Source organism: Sinohyriopsis cumingii, chromosome 3, assembly GCF_028554795.1.
Source record: "Sinohyriopsis cumingii isolate HCF-2022 chromosome 3, ASM2855479v2, whole genome shotgun sequence".
NCBI classification, from domain to species: Eukaryota; Metazoa; Mollusca; class Bivalvia; order Unionida; family Unionidae; genus Sinohyriopsis; species Sinohyriopsis cumingii.
Window position 1 is genome coordinate 123,607,717 of NC_142963.1, and position 19,797 is coordinate 123,627,513.

At 35.0% G+C, this 19,797-nt stretch overlaps 1 protein-coding gene across 1 annotated transcript in view; it reads right to left on the minus strand.

Annotated features, from left to right (window-relative positions):
* Window positions 1-19,797, minus strand: part of LOC149803762 (dynein axonemal heavy chain 3-like) — a 311,163-nt gene that overhangs the window by 200,296 nt on the left and 91,070 nt on the right. Inside the window, exons 28-36 of the mRNA XM_089953988.1 lie at window positions 16,148-16,256; window positions 12,011-12,301; window positions 11,355-11,446; window positions 6,925-7,126; window positions 5,508-5,660; window positions 2,604-2,826; window positions 1,593-1,723; window positions 880-1,302; window positions 171-323 (exon numbers count right to left, since the gene is read on the minus strand). Coding sequence (XP_089810114.1) covers window positions 171-323; window positions 880-1,302; window positions 1,593-1,723; window positions 2,604-2,826; window positions 5,508-5,660; window positions 6,925-7,126; window positions 11,355-11,446; window positions 12,011-12,301; window positions 16,148-16,256 — 1,777 coding nt within the window. The remainder of the gene's footprint in view (window positions 1-170; window positions 324-879; window positions 1,303-1,592; window positions 1,724-2,603; window positions 2,827-5,507; window positions 5,661-6,924; window positions 7,127-11,354; window positions 11,447-12,010; window positions 12,302-16,147; window positions 16,257-19,797) is intronic.

Genomic DNA, 19,797 nt, shown 5'->3' on the forward strand with positions numbered 1-19,797 from the left:
TTACGAACAGCTTTCAAGTGACTGATGCTGGAGTTATTCAAGTTGTTATGGTTGTATTAAGATTATACTTTGCTCCATGATTATGATATATGGCAATGGCAGATCTGGGTTTATGCTGTTTGATGTACATTTTATACAGATCAATGCATTTGCTGACTTTATTTTGTTACCTTGATACTCTTTGGTTTCGGGTGGTCAGGATCAGTCCCACTAAGGACATTCCTGAAGAACTGGTCAAACTTCTTGCGGCTGTCTCCAGCAAGGGTGGCTCCAACTGACCAGATCAGGGAGAAGATAAATAAACCCTGTAGCCACATGGTGACCTAGAAAACAATATGACATAGTTGTAGAGATGTTGCCAGAATTTTCACTAAAGAAAGGATCTCCCTCATTCTCCAAAAAGTGATGGGAAGTAGACAAAGGGAGGAGGAAACGGTCATAGTTCAATATTTATCTAACATTTAAATAACTCTCTTTCTTCCTGCTTAATTTGGTTAGGGCTCTAATAAAATCAAAATCCTCAAAAGATGTCACCTCTAGTTATACAAACAATAATCTGTTGATTGTTTTTTAACTTAATCTGTTCCTTACTTGTGAATAAACATTGTTCTGCCTTGAGAACCCCCTTACACAGTCTGCTGTATGAGGGAGAATACATATAGCTAACTTAACCAGCTTAAAAGGAAGTGTCCATAACCGGAATGAAAAGTAGTAAATTAAAATCTAATAACACAGCAACCTGCACTTACACCATATTTTGACTGTCTGTTTCATATTAATAATTATCTGAAACTATTTTCATTATAAAAATTGTTTTGAATCAGTTTTTTCATCAGCACAGCCTTATTTAATAATCTGTTGAAACTGAGATTCACATACCTGTTGATTAGACAAGCCCTCCTTGGTAGAATCTTCAGCCACATCTGACTTCTCCTTCTGTTCCATGCTCTGGAAGATTTCATCCATCAGGCACAGGTACAGCTTCATTAGCGACTGTACCAGATGCATCTCTGATGTATTCAGGAATGTCTTGCAGTTCTTACGGATAAAGTACAGACTTGGGTCAATCAACCATTCAAACAGATCATTGACCAGTTCCAGTTCTTCACTGGACAGTCCTTTTGGTAAGTCATGTTGCATGAATGATGTCTTCATAGGCCGCCAGCCCATCTGATGGGGTTCCAGGTAGATCATACCACAGCGACTAACAGTAGCAGGTGATGCCTGCTCCAAATCGGCTGGTTCAAATATCAGATTCATCTTATTGCTCATCTGGATGATCTCACCACTCATTAAACACAGCTGAAAATTAAGAAAACAGAGACCATTAACACATAAAAGTATTATGTAATGTTAAAAATACTCTCAAGAAGTCATCCATCTTAGGAAATTACACAGTTACTTTTTTGATCTCACAAAAAACACCAGAGAAAAGAGCCTCTTTTCACTATGTCTCTTCAAGTTATTATTTTAGTCAATACTGGATCTGTATGGGAAGAAAATATATTGTATAGGTCCTATCTCTTCAATACTAATTTTCTAAATTAAACATGCTTGTAAAACCCATCCTCAAAGAGAACGGTAGTTATCACCTTTTTATTGTCATCCAGTACTGTGTTCATGTTTTCAATCCAAACTGCATCTACTGGCCCATCAAACAGGATCCATTTTCTATCCTCATTAGGGTTGCTGGCATATTCTCTGAATGTGTTAGCAAGAACACCTATGAAAGAAATATTACTGATGAATCTTTTTTATATAATTTTAGGAAAAACTCAAGCAAAATGGTCAGCTATCATTAAATGAAAGAGGCATGAAAGAGGCATTATGTATATGTGTACTGGATTTAATGACAGCATGAAAAAATTTCTGTTTCAAATATGTAACGATAACAAACTGCAAGGAGAGGCCCATGTGGGAATTTCTTGACATTTGTTAGATTAACAATATTATTTTCCTGTTTAAAAAGATCTCCTGAAGGAAGACAGCTTTGGGGTCAGGTTATCTAAGTAGAATACTTATTTCATCAATATTTGCCTTTAAACCACTGCAAATGGATTGTATTATGGTGTTACTCATATTTATGCAAGCAGTGTAAATATAGGACTTCTGGATGTAAGAGGAAAATTAGCTGCCCAGAAAGGAAAATCAGTTGCCCAGATAGAAAAATTAGTTGCCAAGAAAGCTACTTGCAATAAGAGTAACTGAGAAACTATTTATTGAGAAAAAAGGATTAATATTTTCAGAATACTCTGAAACTGCAGCCATTTAAACTGATATGTCCCCTGTAAGCATGCATATAAAACAAACCAGTTCATTTCTATATGGGCACAAACTCTAAAATTAATTTTAAACATTATAAAACAGTCAGAAGCAGAAAAACTTATATCCTCCAAAATTGGTTTTGTAGTTATTGCAATTCCCATAGTACTGATTAAATATCAATTCAAGCACATAACTGTGACTGATAATTTCTAGGTGGCAATTTGTATACTGAAGGTTTCTTACCTACCCAACAAAAGCTTGGGAGATGATGAATTGACCAAGCAAACAAATTTTAATGTATTTGCAAACAGAAGCTATGCGTGTATTGAACTGCTCACCATCAGTCCATTCGTGAGAGACAGGGTCAAAGCAACCATACAGCTGACCCATGGTGATGGCTTTTGGGTTGATGATGCGGTACTGGGTCTTAAACTCTGGATAGAGATTGGCAATACATAAATCTCCAAGACCTGCAGCTAAGATTTGGTAGGACTGGGTTTTCCCACCAAGAGGTTCACCTACTATCATGAGACCATGGCGCACCAAGATCATCTCATAAACCTACAAGAAGAAATATAACAATTTAGTCATTTCTATTTAAGCTAGGCTTCTTTCTCAGAAAGCTCTACCATTTTCCATGTGGCCCCTCCTATAAATTCTTTTCAAATGCGGTGGTCAGTTAATCATAAGCAAAAGACTATTCAAAAGAAAACTTGCCGCAATGTGCCAAATTAGAGAATGGGTTTATTATCAACTGGACTTATTCTTCAAAACTGGATTAGCACTGAAAATTCTGCTGCCTCAACTCTTAACATTCATACAACTGGGACAAACACATTAAACAATTAGTTGTAATCTTGGGAAATATACTTCATAATATCAAACAATAAACTATGTGAATCATAAATAATTTAAAAATAACAACTCAGACTTCAATTTGAGCCATGGCCGATTAAAACTGAAAAGATTTCAGTCAAAACCTTTGAGCATTTTATCAGACTAATTTAACTTAACAGTACTCAAGAAAGAAATGGACCTATAGATTATCTGGACTGCTATAGAGTCCCTAAGGCCTTAATTTTGTATTTATATTCAATCAATGACCAAAACCATCTGTGAATATACAAATGTATCTCAAGAAACTTCCATACTGTCCTCATTTTACTGACCATTGGGGGGGGGAGCACATATGCCTTTCCAAAATTCATTTGATGAACATAAATTTTAGATGACTGGACCTGGCTCTAACTGGTTTCTGCTAAATTATTGACACTCATTAAGGTGTATAAACTGTAATAGAGTAGCCCCCTCATGACAAAGCAACTCAATATACCAACACTCCTTTTATTACAAGGGTATAGTACTGGATAGCTTAATATTAATAAACTGAGTGTAGAATATACAGGGTTAAACAGACCAACAGCACAATTCTGTCTATCGTGTCAATACAAATTTTAGTTTTAAAAAGGAAAAGGAAAATTTCCAGCAAAATAAATTTGAAAATAAACCCTTCCAAATAAACATAAAGTCCTTGAGGATAAAATGCAAGGAACTTAAGGTGTCATAAAAATAAAAAGGTCTAAAACTGCTACAATCTTCTGGAAGGTATACCCTTCAAAACAAAAGTAAATATTTTCTCTTGTATAAAATATACCAAAGTATTTTTTTAAATATATAAAAGAAAACAAAAAGCTTAGAAGAGTAAAGTCCTTAAAATAAAGGATCAATCTCTTGTTACATAATCTGTAGTCATTAAGAAACTCAAAAGATCTTTTTCCAGCAGAACAATAAAAGTGGCAAAACATTTTATAGCTGCAAATTAATTTGTCTCACTTTATGTTTACTTTTCACAAATGAGAGCCAATTTCAAAGTTATTTATATGTGATGAAATACAATATGTGTTTTTAATCACTATTATAGCAAAGCCTTGATAGAAAATACCTCAGTATATGGCACCAATGCTCATAATAAGAGTCATTTTTTTTAACTCTGATAGACAGTGTTATAAAGAGGGAAAATTGTACCTGAATAGTAATAGATTGGAATAATTAGGTTCTGCTCTGTTTATTTTTGTATTTGACATAATCCCCAAAAACAAATTTGGTATGGAGATTAAAAAAACTCTGAGCATGAATTTTTAAAACTGAGTTTTCCCAATCAGCCAATCTGAAAGAAATTTTCAAAAGTAACATCAATTATGATTGGTGAAAATAAAATCTCAAAATCTAGAGCTCAAACCGAAGAGTTTTAAGATTTCTGGGCTAAATCCACTACTGGACATCCCAAAGAAAATGATGACTTTTACTGACATCACACTGGAGTAAGGTAACAACTAAGGCAAGCCAAGAAAAAACACTCTCAGTAATAACTTTCCCAAAAAAAAGAACTCAAGAACTTTTCAATCAATAAAGTAAAACACCTTATATACTTGCTTATAAGTCAAGTCCAACTGCAAACAAAACATATCCTGATCAGCCATCACCTAATGTGGTGGCAGATTATTTTCTATGTTGTTTGTTCCACTCATTACTCCCAACAAACTGCACAGACCCAAATCAGCCAGAGCATTTGGATTTGACTGACAAGCAAGTATATGTGGTAGTGTTATACCCTAGAGCCCTGATTTCCATTTATGCTTTTGTTTCAATAAAACAGTTTAATTAATCTTCAATCGATTAACAGGACTGAGCTATATCATTAATTTCTGGTGTCCAACCCCCAAAACCCTTAAGTGCACAAGGATGTAGAACAGGCCCAATGTGCCCTCCCATGTTTCTTAAAAGTGGACTAATATATGCAATTGTCTATCCCTGGGATGTGTCCCATGATCTTGTTCCAGCTGAAAAGGTCTTTGAATTAACAAAATGACTCTTTATTTTGTGATTGTTACCTTCTTTTACCATTATATGTCTTCTATGCATTTTCTGGATACCTGTACTCAGCACAATATAGCCATGATTGTGCTGATGTGCCATTAAACCCTATACATATTTCCAGATGATAGAATAAATTTAACATCTGATATACAAATCAGTAACTTGGCATTCAAAGTGAAATATCCGGTAACTGAGTCCCTTCCAAGTAGTAGACATGTATGATACTGCATTCAAATTAAAAATTGTGTGATTTTACAAGATTGCACAATCTTTGCATCAATTATTACAACAAAAATTACATTTAAAACTTGACTCATTAAATTCATGAAAATACATGCTCCCATACACTGAATAATGTACAGTACTTGGATAATCTTGTCCAGGAACCATGGGACAGGCTGCAGGTGTTTCTTGGCAATATTGTCTTTCATGGCTTCCATGAAGACTCCGTAATCTGGCTTGGGACATGCGACTCCAGGGAACAGATCAGAGATGATACCCTCAAAGAGTGGCACATCCTGAAAATTAGCAAATATACAAAATGTCAACTAATGCTTAGCAGATGTTTCTGAACTCACAAATCCTTCAGGTGTATTAATTTATGCATTGATTTTGACTGTACGTTCATTTTGGTTGTTTTGAACAGTATTTTCTCTAGATATTTCTATTATTTGCACACTGTTCTCACTAGTTAATCAATCCCTGAATACCTCCTTTTTCCCCATTCTAAAGATGAAAGTAATTATTTGAACTAAATCAAACACCAATATTGAGAGACAATAATTTGTACTAAAGAATAATCATTATTTCTCAATATAATTTCTATACTTGAACGGTCATTGCCAAGTTTCATGCATTCACAACTTTGCTTCTGACCCCCAATTTGTGTCAGTACTTAAATTTACTCAACTATTATGCCCATATACTTCATACCCGCTTCCTATGGTGCATGTATGGAGTATTGGCTGATGTTTGTTATCATAGCAATCCTAAGAATCAGACTTATCGAGTTTTGGTTATCAGTGTCCCTACATACCTCATATCAGCCCCTTGTGGCTCCAGATACAGGTGTCGGACACTCTGCACAACCCTACAAACTCCCCATAGTCTCTCTTCCTGAGGTACTCCTACTGAAAAAATTCCGAGCTTGGCTGGTGCAGTGTGCTGAGTCAGGATTTGATCCAATTATGCCAAAGATTATTTATATTTACAATAAAGTTTATTTTGAACCTATGTATTGTGTGTTATTTAAATAATGAATAGTTTTAAAGAGTTTTCTTGGGAGGGGGATCAAATAATGATACAAACTCTAATTACCACTGGTCTTTGTACATAAAACATCAATAAGTAAAAATATTCACACAAATCTTTTTCTCTAAAACATAACACATAAGCATTTTGTCAATATATCTTTAATTGTGAGTTCCAAGTCATAGGATACAAGTATAACTGTATTGTACATTGGTACCACAAGAGAAGTACTCCCCATTTTCATGAAAGAAAGTTATTAAATGTGGCTTTGTTCAACAATAATCTTTTTGAGATTTCCTGATGGTTCTCACCTGTCTGCAGTCTGCTAACAGGCAGACCATCCAGAAACAGAAGAACGAAACATTGCTAAGCCATTTCTGTAACTGTCAGGAAAAAAAAATGGTTATCATAGAAAAGAGCAAGAAGCATACAAGTGTAACAATGACTGACTGTGGCTGGATAGAGAAATGTCTTAAGAAATTAACCTGGGCTATTAACTAGTATCTAAACTGTATACATGTAATATATTACCTGAGCTAAGAATTTGGGGAGGTTGACATCCATTATGGCTTTCAATAGTAACACTGGTTCTTCCTCCTGCTGGAATTTCAACTTCAGATTCCCTGCAGCTGTCAGCACTGACTTCACAGCCCGCATACCATAGTCATAGTGATGCTGTGAGGACAACTGTTCTGAGCACAGACGATATGTGGCTACAATCTTACCTGATAAGCTAAAATACAAATTATTACAACATTTAGTCAATAACACCATACAATAAAAATTATAAGGAATGAAAAATTGACTAACATAAGAAAAAGTGGATAAATAAGAATTGTTCTATGTGGAGCTTAAAATATGTGTCAACCATGGGAAAACAATATGTACTTATTTAAATTATCATTCTCAATACAGTTCTCAGTTCAGAAAGAGAAGTCAAACAAAACTGAGAATAAATTCTTTAACAAGAGGCCCGATGGTATTGAGGTTGCTCACCTGTCATCTGCTTAACAGTCAAATGCAAGAGCAATTGGCCAAGAAGTCTGGGTCAGAAGGATGCTTTCTGCTTAGATTTCTTACAATGCTGTTGATTTTAAATGATATCAAATAAAAATGTTTCAAAGGTTCTCTGTTTTTTATGATTTTATCCATATTTGATGCTCATAAGCATTGTTTGCCAACTATCAAAAGGCTTCATGCCTGGTTGCTTTCTGTCAAAGTTGGTCAAATTCAGTAAAGCATCTTTTTTCAGTAAAAGTTGTATAAATGTTTTTCTACTTTGTAGTATAAGTGGTCATATTTCACGGCAGATCTGACCCATTTGTACAAACTTTAAAGCCATTCATGCCAGGATGCTTTCTGTCAGTTTGTTCAAAATTATTTTGGGTATGCTTTGTGAAAGAGTCATTTAAAGATTTTTAAAAAATATTTTTAGTTAAAAGATGGCAATATTTAAAGGCAAATCTGCATCATTGGTACAAATCTGAAAACCCTTTACCCTTTTTGTCAGAATGTTTTCTTTCAAATTTGGTCAAATTCTGTCTAGCAGTTTCTGAGAAGAAATCCTTTGAAATTTTTTAAAATTTTATTAATAGTGGTCATAAATGATGACAAATGTGCAATATCTGTACAAACCTGAAAGGTCTTTATTCCATGATGCTTTCTCTCAAATTTAACCAAATTCTGCTGAGTGGTTTTTAAGAAGTCACTAAATGACTTTAAAAAAAATAAAATGACTATATTTGATTGCAGGAAAATGATGACTAATGGGCTGTAGAGGCATTCACTCCCATCTGCTGGGGTGTTCTAGTCACCCCTGGTCCCTGAATGGTTTCGTTATCTTTGTAACTCACCTGACAATTGGAATATCTATCACATGACCAAAATTGCAGCTCTACCGGCAGCTAGGGTTATATAACCCTCACCAACAAGACACAGTGATAAGTTGATCAAATGAATCAAACTATGATGAGTTACAAAGATAACAAAACCAGTCAGGGACCAGGGGTGTTCCCCACAGATAGGAGGAAATGCCTCCATATGCCATCAGTCATCATCTTACTAAAATAACTATTCAAATGCAGGTGAATGAGACCCTCAACAGGAATCCAATCATGTAGATCCCACCACATCCACTGAGAGTGGATCAGTACTTCTATCCAGCATTTCCATGAATAAAGTCACTGATCATGACCAAAAAGAGAAAACTGGAAAAGCCGGTTACAGAACACCAAGAAGACAAGCATTTCTTGCTACCAATCCATTGGATCTCTCTATAAACAGAAGCCAGGAAACTACTTTCCAAATTTGTTGTTGTGGGGTTTTTCAGCACACGATAGGCTATGCATGGCGGCCAGTATTAATGGAGGAGGAAGAACCCGGGAAAACCCCAGGAAGAACCACCGACCCACGAGAAGCTACTGGCAAGCTTTCTCACATATCCACATTGGCTGAATCCTAGACTCGAACCCACGCAGACAGAGGTGAGATGGCAGTGATCCATAATGGAGAGTGCTTTAGACCACTCGGCCACTCAGGGCCCCTTCCAAATTTGTAAAATCACAAAAAGTGATTATCTTTAAGATAGTGGCCAAAGAGAAAAAATTAGCTCAAGAACTAGAAATTAACATGTGCCCGAGATTTACAAATTGCACCAAATTTGTCAGCTCGTGGAACAATATCCTTTTTGAGCCCTCAGAGAAACCAACCAACTTACTTTTACCCATAGATGGATAAAATATTTGCAAACAAAATACTGGACTGAGAGATTGTTAATTGCAGTTGCTGCATGAAAATGAATAAATCCAAAATATTTAGGAGTACATCTGCTAACCTCAAATATAAATCAAAGTGAAGAGGACCTTGTACCATGGAAAATATTATCTACTTACTCAGTTACAAACAATTCATAGATAAAGCTAGAAGGGAATTCCAGGTGAGAATAGGAGAAAACTTTAGAGATATCCAGAAGCAAAAGGATTCCCCAGTGTCTAAACACTTAAACCTATTTGACCACAGCATAAACTGTGTTCATTATCAGATACTAAAAATCATAAAATCTGACCCAGAGCTCTCTAGTAGCACCATTTATCAGAAAGATAGAGAACTTTATTGGATTTACCAAATACATACTCTACAGCTGGTAGAGTTCAGCATCTCTGTTTAAATGGAGTCCAGGCATTTTTAACTATATTTATTTGCAGAATTTAACTATATTTATTTGCAGACTGGCTTCATTGGTACAAAACCAAAAGCTCTTATGCCAGAATGCTTTCTCTGAAATTTGATCAAATTCTTTAATGCAATCTTTGATGAGAAGTCATTTAAAGGTTCTTCTGTTTTTAGTAATGGTAGCCACATCTTAAGGCAGACTGGCATCATTTGTAAACAAAAGACCCAAGTGGCCTTGGTATTGTTCACCTGGCAAACATTACACGATAGCTAGCCATTTCATTAAGTAGGCTTATGTAGTAGTGTGAAAACACGTTATGTAGACTACCTCCCAAATTTGACATAATGTTGAATTTACCTATTTTACTACATCCTCATATAAAATTCCTTCGAAAGATGATAACTTAAGTCATCCAAGGTGCTGATGATAATAAAACCAACAGATTAAAAATATGGCTTCAAGAGTGGTAAGAAAACTAGTCAGTCAGATGCAAGATCACCTAATTAAAATTACCAATCTCACTCTTCACTCAAATACTCTAAGATTCTGATTTTAAAAAACCCATATACATATAACAAGTATGATCAAAATCTGATCACAAATATGGCTTCTAGAGTGGTAACAAGCACAGCACATGACAAATAATGCACAGTGAATGCAGGGCCATACCAGCAGCTCCCATGGTTTTATGGCCAGGTGAACTAAAAATGTATAACCCTCTATGCCAGGATGCTTTCTGTCAAATTCTGATACGCAGTCTTTTCAAAGTTGTTATTTAAAAGTGTTTCTATTTTATTATTAGTGACGATATCTTACTGAGGATCGGCATCACTTGTTCAAAATTAAAAGTCATTTATGTAAGGATGCATTCCTGTATAATTCAGTAAAATTATATTGAGCAGTTTTTGAAAAATGATTTAAAGTTTATGTTTATGCCATGATGTCTAATTTGGTCAAAGTTTGATCATTGATTTTTGAGTAGTTGCTGTTTTAAAATTTTTAAAAATTTTATTAATAGCATCCATATTAGATGAAAGATCAGCCTCCAGGGAACAAATCTGCAAGGCCCTAATGCCAGAATGATCTCTGTAAATTCATATGCAAATTGGTCAAGTGCTTTTTTTATAAGAAGTTGTAAACAGCCACTGTGAATGGACAATGCACAGAACACAATGAACAATGGACAATCCACAACAGATAAAGGACTGTAAAATGAGTTTGGCTTTATGACCAGTTGATTTAAAACAAGAAGATTTTGAAATAAATTTTTTTATGCAAAGGAAAGTCTACAGATACTAAGCCCAAAGACTGATAACTTTATAATAAATAATTGCTTTTCTTGTAAACTGGAAAAATTAAAAGTTTCCTTTGAGTAACATAAAAACAATAAAACATTTTTGAGTAGATAAAGTAACATATCCTTTGGCACTTACTGTATACAATAAAATAATTTCTTGATGATCCATATCCAAAACAGTGACATTTCTCATCAGTTTCAGTCAATCACAAGTCATAATTTTCTAATATTGCAAGTTCTGTATACTTAACAATGGAACTGACTGAAAGCTAACAAAGTAATAAGCAGAAAATGGCTACCATATACACCAAGATGTAAACAAATTTAGAGCCAGATCTGTTCTGGCATAATGCTCTATTCACTGGTTGGAAGAACAGTACTGACCAAAATGTATTCATATTTCAGCACATTATGTGATGATAGATTTCAGTCTACATTGTTTGTAATGAGTACAGTATATTCTCATGAAGAAAAAAATACAGATGTTGTTACCTTCTGGCATCCACGAACCCCATGGAGTATAAGCTGATCTCTCCAATCATACCATAGTCTGGCACCATCATGGCCACAGTTCTGAACAGCACCTGCAAATGACACAAACGATATAAAACACCTGTGAAATATCATGACATTACTAAAGACATATGTGCAACATTACACTATCATGATCATGTAAGTGCAATATTTAAAGCAACTTTTTACTGTTGACACACCATAGAACATCAGTGTGTTGTGTTATGAAGAAAATCTTGCCTCCGTCCTCATCTCAAATGAAATATGTCAAACTGGTTAAATAATTTAAATCTTTTGCAAGAAAATGCTCAAACACTTTTTTAAATTATTCAGAAAGTTTCATAAATTTTTCTTCAAAACAATGCTCAATATATATAATTATCTTTGCATGTGAACATCAGTTGTGGCACCTACTTTGAGGTAGTAGGTTTGAGTTTTGGAGAGAGGTTGAAAAACATTGTGACCTCTTTTGATGAAAAAAAATATTTTTACTCTGATCTAATGACTTGTCTGTTCATATGTTCCATATTATCTGGTGAAACAAAAATCACTTGTCCTAAAAAAGGAACAAATCAACTATTATGGCTGAGCAGTAACTGGTTTCCCTCCAAGCAGTTAAAAGGTAAATATTTTACCTTCAAGTTGTCTGGCAGCTCCTGCCTGCCGGCATAACCTGGATTCATGGTGATGAAGAGAGTGCAGGTCGGGTTCAAGGCTAACTCAGTACCCTCAAAGATGAAGCGTTTAAGGCCAGCAGCCACAGCTCGTTGTATGCTGGCAATCTGCTGGGCCACCACAGACAGCACTTCCAACTCAATACGATTAAACTCATCAAAACAAGCCCAGGCACCAGCCTGTGCCAGACCTTTGAAGAATTTTCCCATAGCTTTGTAGTCCAGACCATCAGAACAGTTGAACACCACACACTGTAAAAAATGATTTGAAATTTATTTTTAAAAGTCAACAATGCATGGATCTCATGACTATTTCACAGTAAAATATATTCACATATTGCCCTTCAAATTGCAACTTTTCTTAAAGTTGATAGCTAAAAAGTGAATCTGACTAATATTTTAATCTGCCTTATTAAGAATACTGTATATACGCACCTGTAAGTCGGTTCCAACTGCAAACTGAACAGACCCAGACCTGCGATTATGTCAGATGATCTGGGTCTAAGCAGTTTGTTAAGACTAATCAGTGGAACAAACATCTTAGACCCTGATCTGCTAGTGCATGTTCTGTGTTGTTTGCACTTTGAATCCATCTTATAAGCAAGTATATAAGGTAAATGTACTGCTAAATATGCCTTGTCAAAAGCTTAGATTTATCCATCCTTAAAATGTGTTCAACAGAAAATACAAGTTCTGCTTTTAAATCTGCTTTGGCTGTTTAATTGTCTTTAATAAACAGTTATTGCTCATCGACATCTCAAAACTAGACAGACTAGAAAACAGCGAACTCTCTGACAGAAATGAGATGTATTGAATAAAGAAAAGACCACAAGAAAAATCTACATGTACAGACCAATAAATGACAAAAAAAGTAAAAAGCAAATTTTTGTACAAATAATGTTTATTCAAGAATACTTACCCAATCCCATTATTGTGAGGAATGCCTGAATACCTCTATAATCCAGCAAATGATGAAAGATGCACAAGCATGCTACCTCTATCACTGTCCTCCTTCAAATGGAGACTGAATTCCCTATAAGGAAAGACCACTGTCCTCACATGACAGCAGAACAACAGATGGTTACATAACCAATTATCATGACACTCAGATAAATTTGTTGTTGTTGTGGGGTTTAATGCCATTTTTCAGCACACGATAGGCTATGCATGGTGGCCAGTATTAATGGTGAAGGATGAACCCGGGAAAACCCCGGGAAGAACCACCGACCCACGAGAAGCTACTGGCAAGCCTTCTCACATACCCACATTGGCCGAATCCTAGACTCGAACCCACACAGACAGAGGTGAGATGGCAGTGATCCGTAACAGAGAGCACTTTAGACCACTTGGCCACTCAGGGCCCCGACACTCAGATAAGGAGAAAAGAATGACTCATAAGTAATGAGCAACAAAACCCTGAAAAATTCAGGAAAAGTGGCAGACAAGACCAGTGTGAAGGTTCTGCTGAACACAAAAAGGTCTGGTGGTCATCTTGTCCAGTCACTGGACCAACCAGACCCAATTCTTGTCCCTGTGATGCTAAACCTCAAAATAAAGAAAATGAAAGTTGACTGTGCATGCCAGGCTTTTGTTATATCTCAGATCAAAACAATGCACTGTAAAGTGAGACTCACAAAGACTGCTCTAATCTCATGAGCCTAAATCCTCATTGGGGATATCTAATCATGTGATAATTATAGGTTACTGCATTTGTATGGAAAAATATGAACGAGTTTTTCGGATGTAAATAATGCACGACCTTGGGAGTGCAGTATATCCATCCAACAAAACGAGTTCATATTTTCCCATACAAATGCAGTAACCTTTTTATTATATGCTCATTTTCTTATTCTACTTAATGCTTAATTATATTAACAAAATACACTACAAGAAACAAAGTAACTGAATGTATGCAATATTTCAAACACAAGCGCAGATTCATCATTACACAACAACAACATTACTGCACACATAACCCCGAACATGATACATTTGAACTTAGTCGCACGCTCGACATAACTTTCGAAAGAGAATGGCAATTCTAGTTAAAACTGAAATTTGGAGTCACAATGTGAGTGAATGCGCATTGCAACTTTCCCATTTGATCTGGAATGAATAGATTTTTTAAATTTTTTTTATTCTACGAAATGATTATGGACTGGATTTATATGTGAAAATTCCACATGAAATATATCGGATTGAAGAAGCAAGGGAGAAGCATGTTGACATTTGCAGATGTGTTTCTGTTTCTGTCACTGAATGTTTGAAATCATAATGTGGGAAAAATATGAAGTCTTTCAACTGCAATTATCAAAAAGACACTATGGAATTTAATGCTTATTTCATTTTGAGTACAGTAAGGAGGATATAATTGCACTTATATTCGAAATTACAGTACAATTTCGAAAGTGTAATCAAGATTGAGAACCTATGACATGGCTCATATAATTCAGATTTACAGAACTAAGAAAGCAGATTTTGAGGAAATTCAGGATGTAAAACTGTAAGCATAATTTTTTGACATTCTTATTACCAGCTTAAGAAGACAGTTTATGCCTTGTCACTTGTATGTTATTTGTAAGGACCCCTTCTACTGCATAGCTAGCCTAAATACAAAACATTGTATCAAAAAAGTTGACGTGGAATGTGCCAAGGCAGCTGGTATGAGGCAGTCCACGCAACATCTGCTTTACTTGATTCAGAAACAAATTTAATCTACCAAAATGAAAAGCACCTACTACGCGAGTGTACATGATTGGTTTACAAATCAAAAGTGATGACATCTGCATCCATTGTTTGTTTACAATAGAAAGTAGTTCCTTTATGCATGTGAATGCAATATGAAGGTGTGCAATATCGTAAAATACTGAACAATTCTGACAATGTAAAGTTAACGGCAAAAAAATGAGCATATAATAATTTGAATATACTGAGTATATTACCAGAGCTTGAGAGGTATAGCCTTAATGGGGAGAAAAAAGTTTTGGGATCCACAGCCCTTCTCCAATGTTATAAATAAAGTATAAGAGCAGGGACCAGAACTGACAAAGCTGCTCCCTCTCTAAGTGTTGATGGAGGAGAAAGATTTGATAACCATCTATTATTCTCTGAAGATGAAACTGGTTATTTTCCTTCAAAGATTCTCTTGCCAAGAATGAAACATGCTCACTATAGCCTTCATTTCTAAAAGTTTACATGAATGACTCTGTTTCTCTGGGCTCCAGTTGCCACATGCCAATGTGAAGTGAGGTAATTGGTGTGTCTCAACTGGACATAATGGTTTCCATACAAACTGGGGCATCTGGTTCATACTAAATGACATAGGAGACTTTAAAGTCTGTTGCCATCTGAAGCCTTATTGCACAAGAGCATAATGTTGCTGAGTTGTCCCTCTGTCTCCAAATAACTTTCCCTTGTGGCACAGACTATTGGGGATGAAGAAGTGGGGATGGGGTAAGAAGAACTCAAGGGCACTGCATGCAATGGCTACAATTTTGTTCTTTTGTCTATGTAGTATACAGACATGAAAGACAAAATTTTCAACTTTTTGAAACTGTGAGAGTTGAGAGGTGGCGAAGCTTATATGTTATTGTGACTGGGGAACATACTTGAAAGAGAAATATGAATACATACAGAGTGGAACAACAAGATTTAGAAGTGGTGATACAAATACAATCAACAAAATGGACACTTCAAGAATGAGATTGTAAAGGGGGTGGGGAGATGAACATATGCAACAGAAATATTGATTTTTCTCACTTCTAGAGAGGTTTAAAAGCAATTTCCTATGAATAATATGCATAATAAGAAATCTGCAGAAGAGCATTCTCTCATATGATTGATCCTACTTGATCCAAAACCAAAACATAGTCATCAAAGCAAGAAAAGTAGGTCACTTTGACTTACTTTTTAAGGGCTTTGAACATTGGTCTTCAAAATCAATCCACTTAATATTCAGTTTGATGATTGTACTTGTAACTGTGTCAGAGAAAAGCATCAACTTTATGCTGACTTGTAGGAAAAATGACAACAAAAGGGCTGTCATAAAATGATAACAGTCTTGCCTATGTTCAAAATTACAAAAAGATGTCAATGAACCTGTTTGGCAACAGCCTTTGCCAGATCTTTGCAGGTCTCAGTTTTTCCTGTTCCTGCAGGTCCCTCTGGGGCTCCACCCAGGTTAAGTTTCAGGGCTCCCATCAGTGTCCTGGATAGCAATAAAAACATTCAATCAAAGACGTAAAAGAATGGTGTAAATGTTGTTTTTCGTGGCTATAATTATACACAGCATTTCCCTTCATATAAGCATTCTAATTTTAATGAAACATTTCTCTTCTGACTTCCTGGTCCAAACGTTCCATAGTAAACTTGCATCAGCAACAGACAATAGTAATGGGTGTAACATTAGACAGTTATACTTTGAATATTTGACCCAATCAATTTATTTTCATCTCAATAAAATACGTAACATTAAATTAAAAAGGAAACTTTCAAAGAGTGATTTATGACCAAGAAATAAATTGCAAATAGATAATGTCTTAAAAGAAGATAAATTCTCTTCAGATAAATAATTGATCTTGATTTTGAACTATTTCCATGAGCAACTGCCAAGTTCTATAGAGTTTAGCAGTAAAGATTAAGAAAAGTTGTGGTTCAGACATATGGAACATACATAATGGAAATGGACAACATGCTTGCTTTTGAGTTCTGTGATCCAGGGTTCACTCATAAACATTGGCAACTGAACCCATAAATGGTTGTCTAATTCTGTGGTTTTTCAAAGTTTTCTTACCACATTTTCAGCATGTCTTCAGATGGCACAAATAATTATTATTCTTGTCACCCAAAGACATATTAAATTCCTTAATATGGTGTCAGAAACAAACAGGAGAAGATAAATTTGCAGCCCCCCCCCCATAACGAGGTTAAAGTTAGGATAAAGAATGAAAAAAGGCATCACTTGCCTATTTTTGTCTATTTGACACATGTCCATCCACCAGAAAACACCGTAATACATGTGTATTTTCCAAAAGAACTGCCATATTAGTAATCTCTCAATCCACTGTTTAACCCTCTGCTAACCAGTTATCATTAAAATTTACGTTACAACTTACGAACGCATGCAAGCTCTATTTCTGTGTAAATAAGATATGCAAACAAACTAAGCAAAATGATTTTGTAAACTGAATTCTGAACAAATTAATGACAGAAACATTTTGGTATCAAGAGTTGAAATACATGTACAGTGTGACCCCACTATAGCACGCTCCATTAAAATACAAATTCAGATATAACATGGTCATGGTGTGTCTCCTGAAATTTTATATCCATGTTTTTTCTCAAACACAAAAAAAATCTTTCTTAAAAGTATTTAAAAAACGTAAATTATCATTTTGGGGAAAAGATAACATATGAATAATACAAGATGATCGTAGCGTGGCTTCATAAATTTTTTTAATGTATTTTTCTCGTACATGAGAAAAGATTTTTCTTCTTAAAAGTACAAAAACAATGTGTAAAAAGTTTATTCAGGGATCATGCTGGGCTTCACCAATGTAAAATATTGAGATTTTTTTTCCCTTATTGACAACAAAATATACCATCTGGTGATTTTTTTTAAATTGCCGACATTGATGGCTGTTTTATTAAACTTGTATATACAACCATTGGTTTGGAGTTGAGAAATTCAGAGGCCCCATGAAAGGAAGCTGCAAACTTGATATAAAATGCACTGAAATGTATCTATTGTTACATAAACAAATACTGACAAACCATCTTAACAGTGCATTGCTATATCATAATCTGCTTATATTGACATCTAGCATGTGTACTGTATGTTGTGAGATATCCACTTTTTTTGTTGTTGACACTTCTGGTAGCGGAGATCAACTGGACGAGGCATTATCTCATAATCTCTCTGTCATTGGACTTTCGGCAGCTTGCTAGTAATTAACACATTTACATAGACTGACATTTGTGTGTGGATGATATGTAAAATTCCTCTTCTTTTCACTCAGAATTAAATCCTTCAGCACACTCACATTTTCTGTAATAATCCCTGTCATCAGACCAGAACACCTGTATCTCTATCATCCGTTGATCTTTGTTTTAATTTCTGATGCATGCATTGAATGCAGCATCACTCCACTACCACAAATGTAAAAAAACAAACAAAAAAACCAACCCCAAAACAAGATCTTACTTGTTGGTCTATTCAATAGAAAAGGAGAAACAGTAACTACAATCAGCCAAAGGCAAGCCAATTTCTTTTTTTTAAATGTACCCAGATAAAATAATTTGCTGAGATTTCAAAGAAAACAGATTACCTCTGAAGCACTGATTGTTATGAAAACATACTAAGCAAATGAAAAATAAAATCAGTCTCAATCATGCAGTATAATTATTTGATGTTGCTGCCACAATAAGAAACGGGCATTTGTTTGGTTCTCCAAAACTGTCCTGTAGCGGTGACTTCAATAACGCATGCACCCTGCATTAAAAAAAAGCTGACTACAATCTTAATAAAAACAAAGAACCTTTCTTCAGAGGAAGTCAGTACCAAACTTTAAAAAAAGCTATGGAATCTGTTGGATTGTTTCATTTTCCAACATGACAGGAACATGTCTACTGTGCTGTGAAAGTTTCCTTTTTGCAGAAAATGTTTATGCTTAAAAATGCTACCAATGGCGGCATAAAATGCAAACTAACTTTTACTGACTTGGTATGTACTGAAAAGTAAATGTGCTTTATCATTCATTACGTGATTGTGCTATATTTTTCCACTGAATTCAGACCTATATGACCTGTGACAAAATTATTGAATATCTTAAATCTGTGTGTACATATTTTCAATGAAATTACTTGTATTGTAGATTCAATGTATGCTATGAGATTCGTATGGTCACACACATGCTGGAAAGTCTTAAAGCAACAAGAGTGGGAGGTTCCATAGGGGTTTGTGTTATACAAAAGGCTAGAAAGGGTAAATAACAGGCAAGTAGCAATTTACGAGTCAGCATGATTATTATGTTGATATTCTTAAATAAAGGTGATCTATTTGTTGTGGCTCTTTCTATAAGAAAATTCTTTGCTTTCTCAATCTTAACCTAGCCATGGGAAGCTCCAAAATAGCAGAACTTGCTGATTCAAAACCATCGGCTAGTCAAAGATTGATTTAATGCATGTTAAAGATTTCAAGGTGACTAGGTTATAATTGTAAAATATGTAACTTGTTGGAATTCTTTGACAGGTGAGGTTGGAAATAAAAGGCAGCCACCTGGTTTCCCAAAAGTGCATTCAATGTACTGAAAATTTTGTACCCACAATCAATCTTTATCATCTACAAGAGTTTATTAGATGTGGAACAATAACTATGCCTAATCCATGGTACAAAACACCCAATGGATAATGGGTTTGTTTTGCTGCATGATGCCAATGAATTTACTAAACCATACCAACTCTCTGAGTATTGTTTAATGAGAAAAAGCAGAGTAAATGGTTTTTAATGAAAGCCATAAATGTCACACCTGCCTGAAGTGGTTTCATGTGCAATGATGTCTAAACTGACAAATGACCATATTTTCGTTAAATGAATGAAGCTAGTAAAAAAATAAACAATGATAAATAATAATCCAATACAGTTTGATAACTGCCCACCTCTGAAAATATTACATGATAAAGTATAAATAGGATACCAATCACTATAAAAATTTAATCAAGTTTATATACCATATGGCTGTCATCATGAA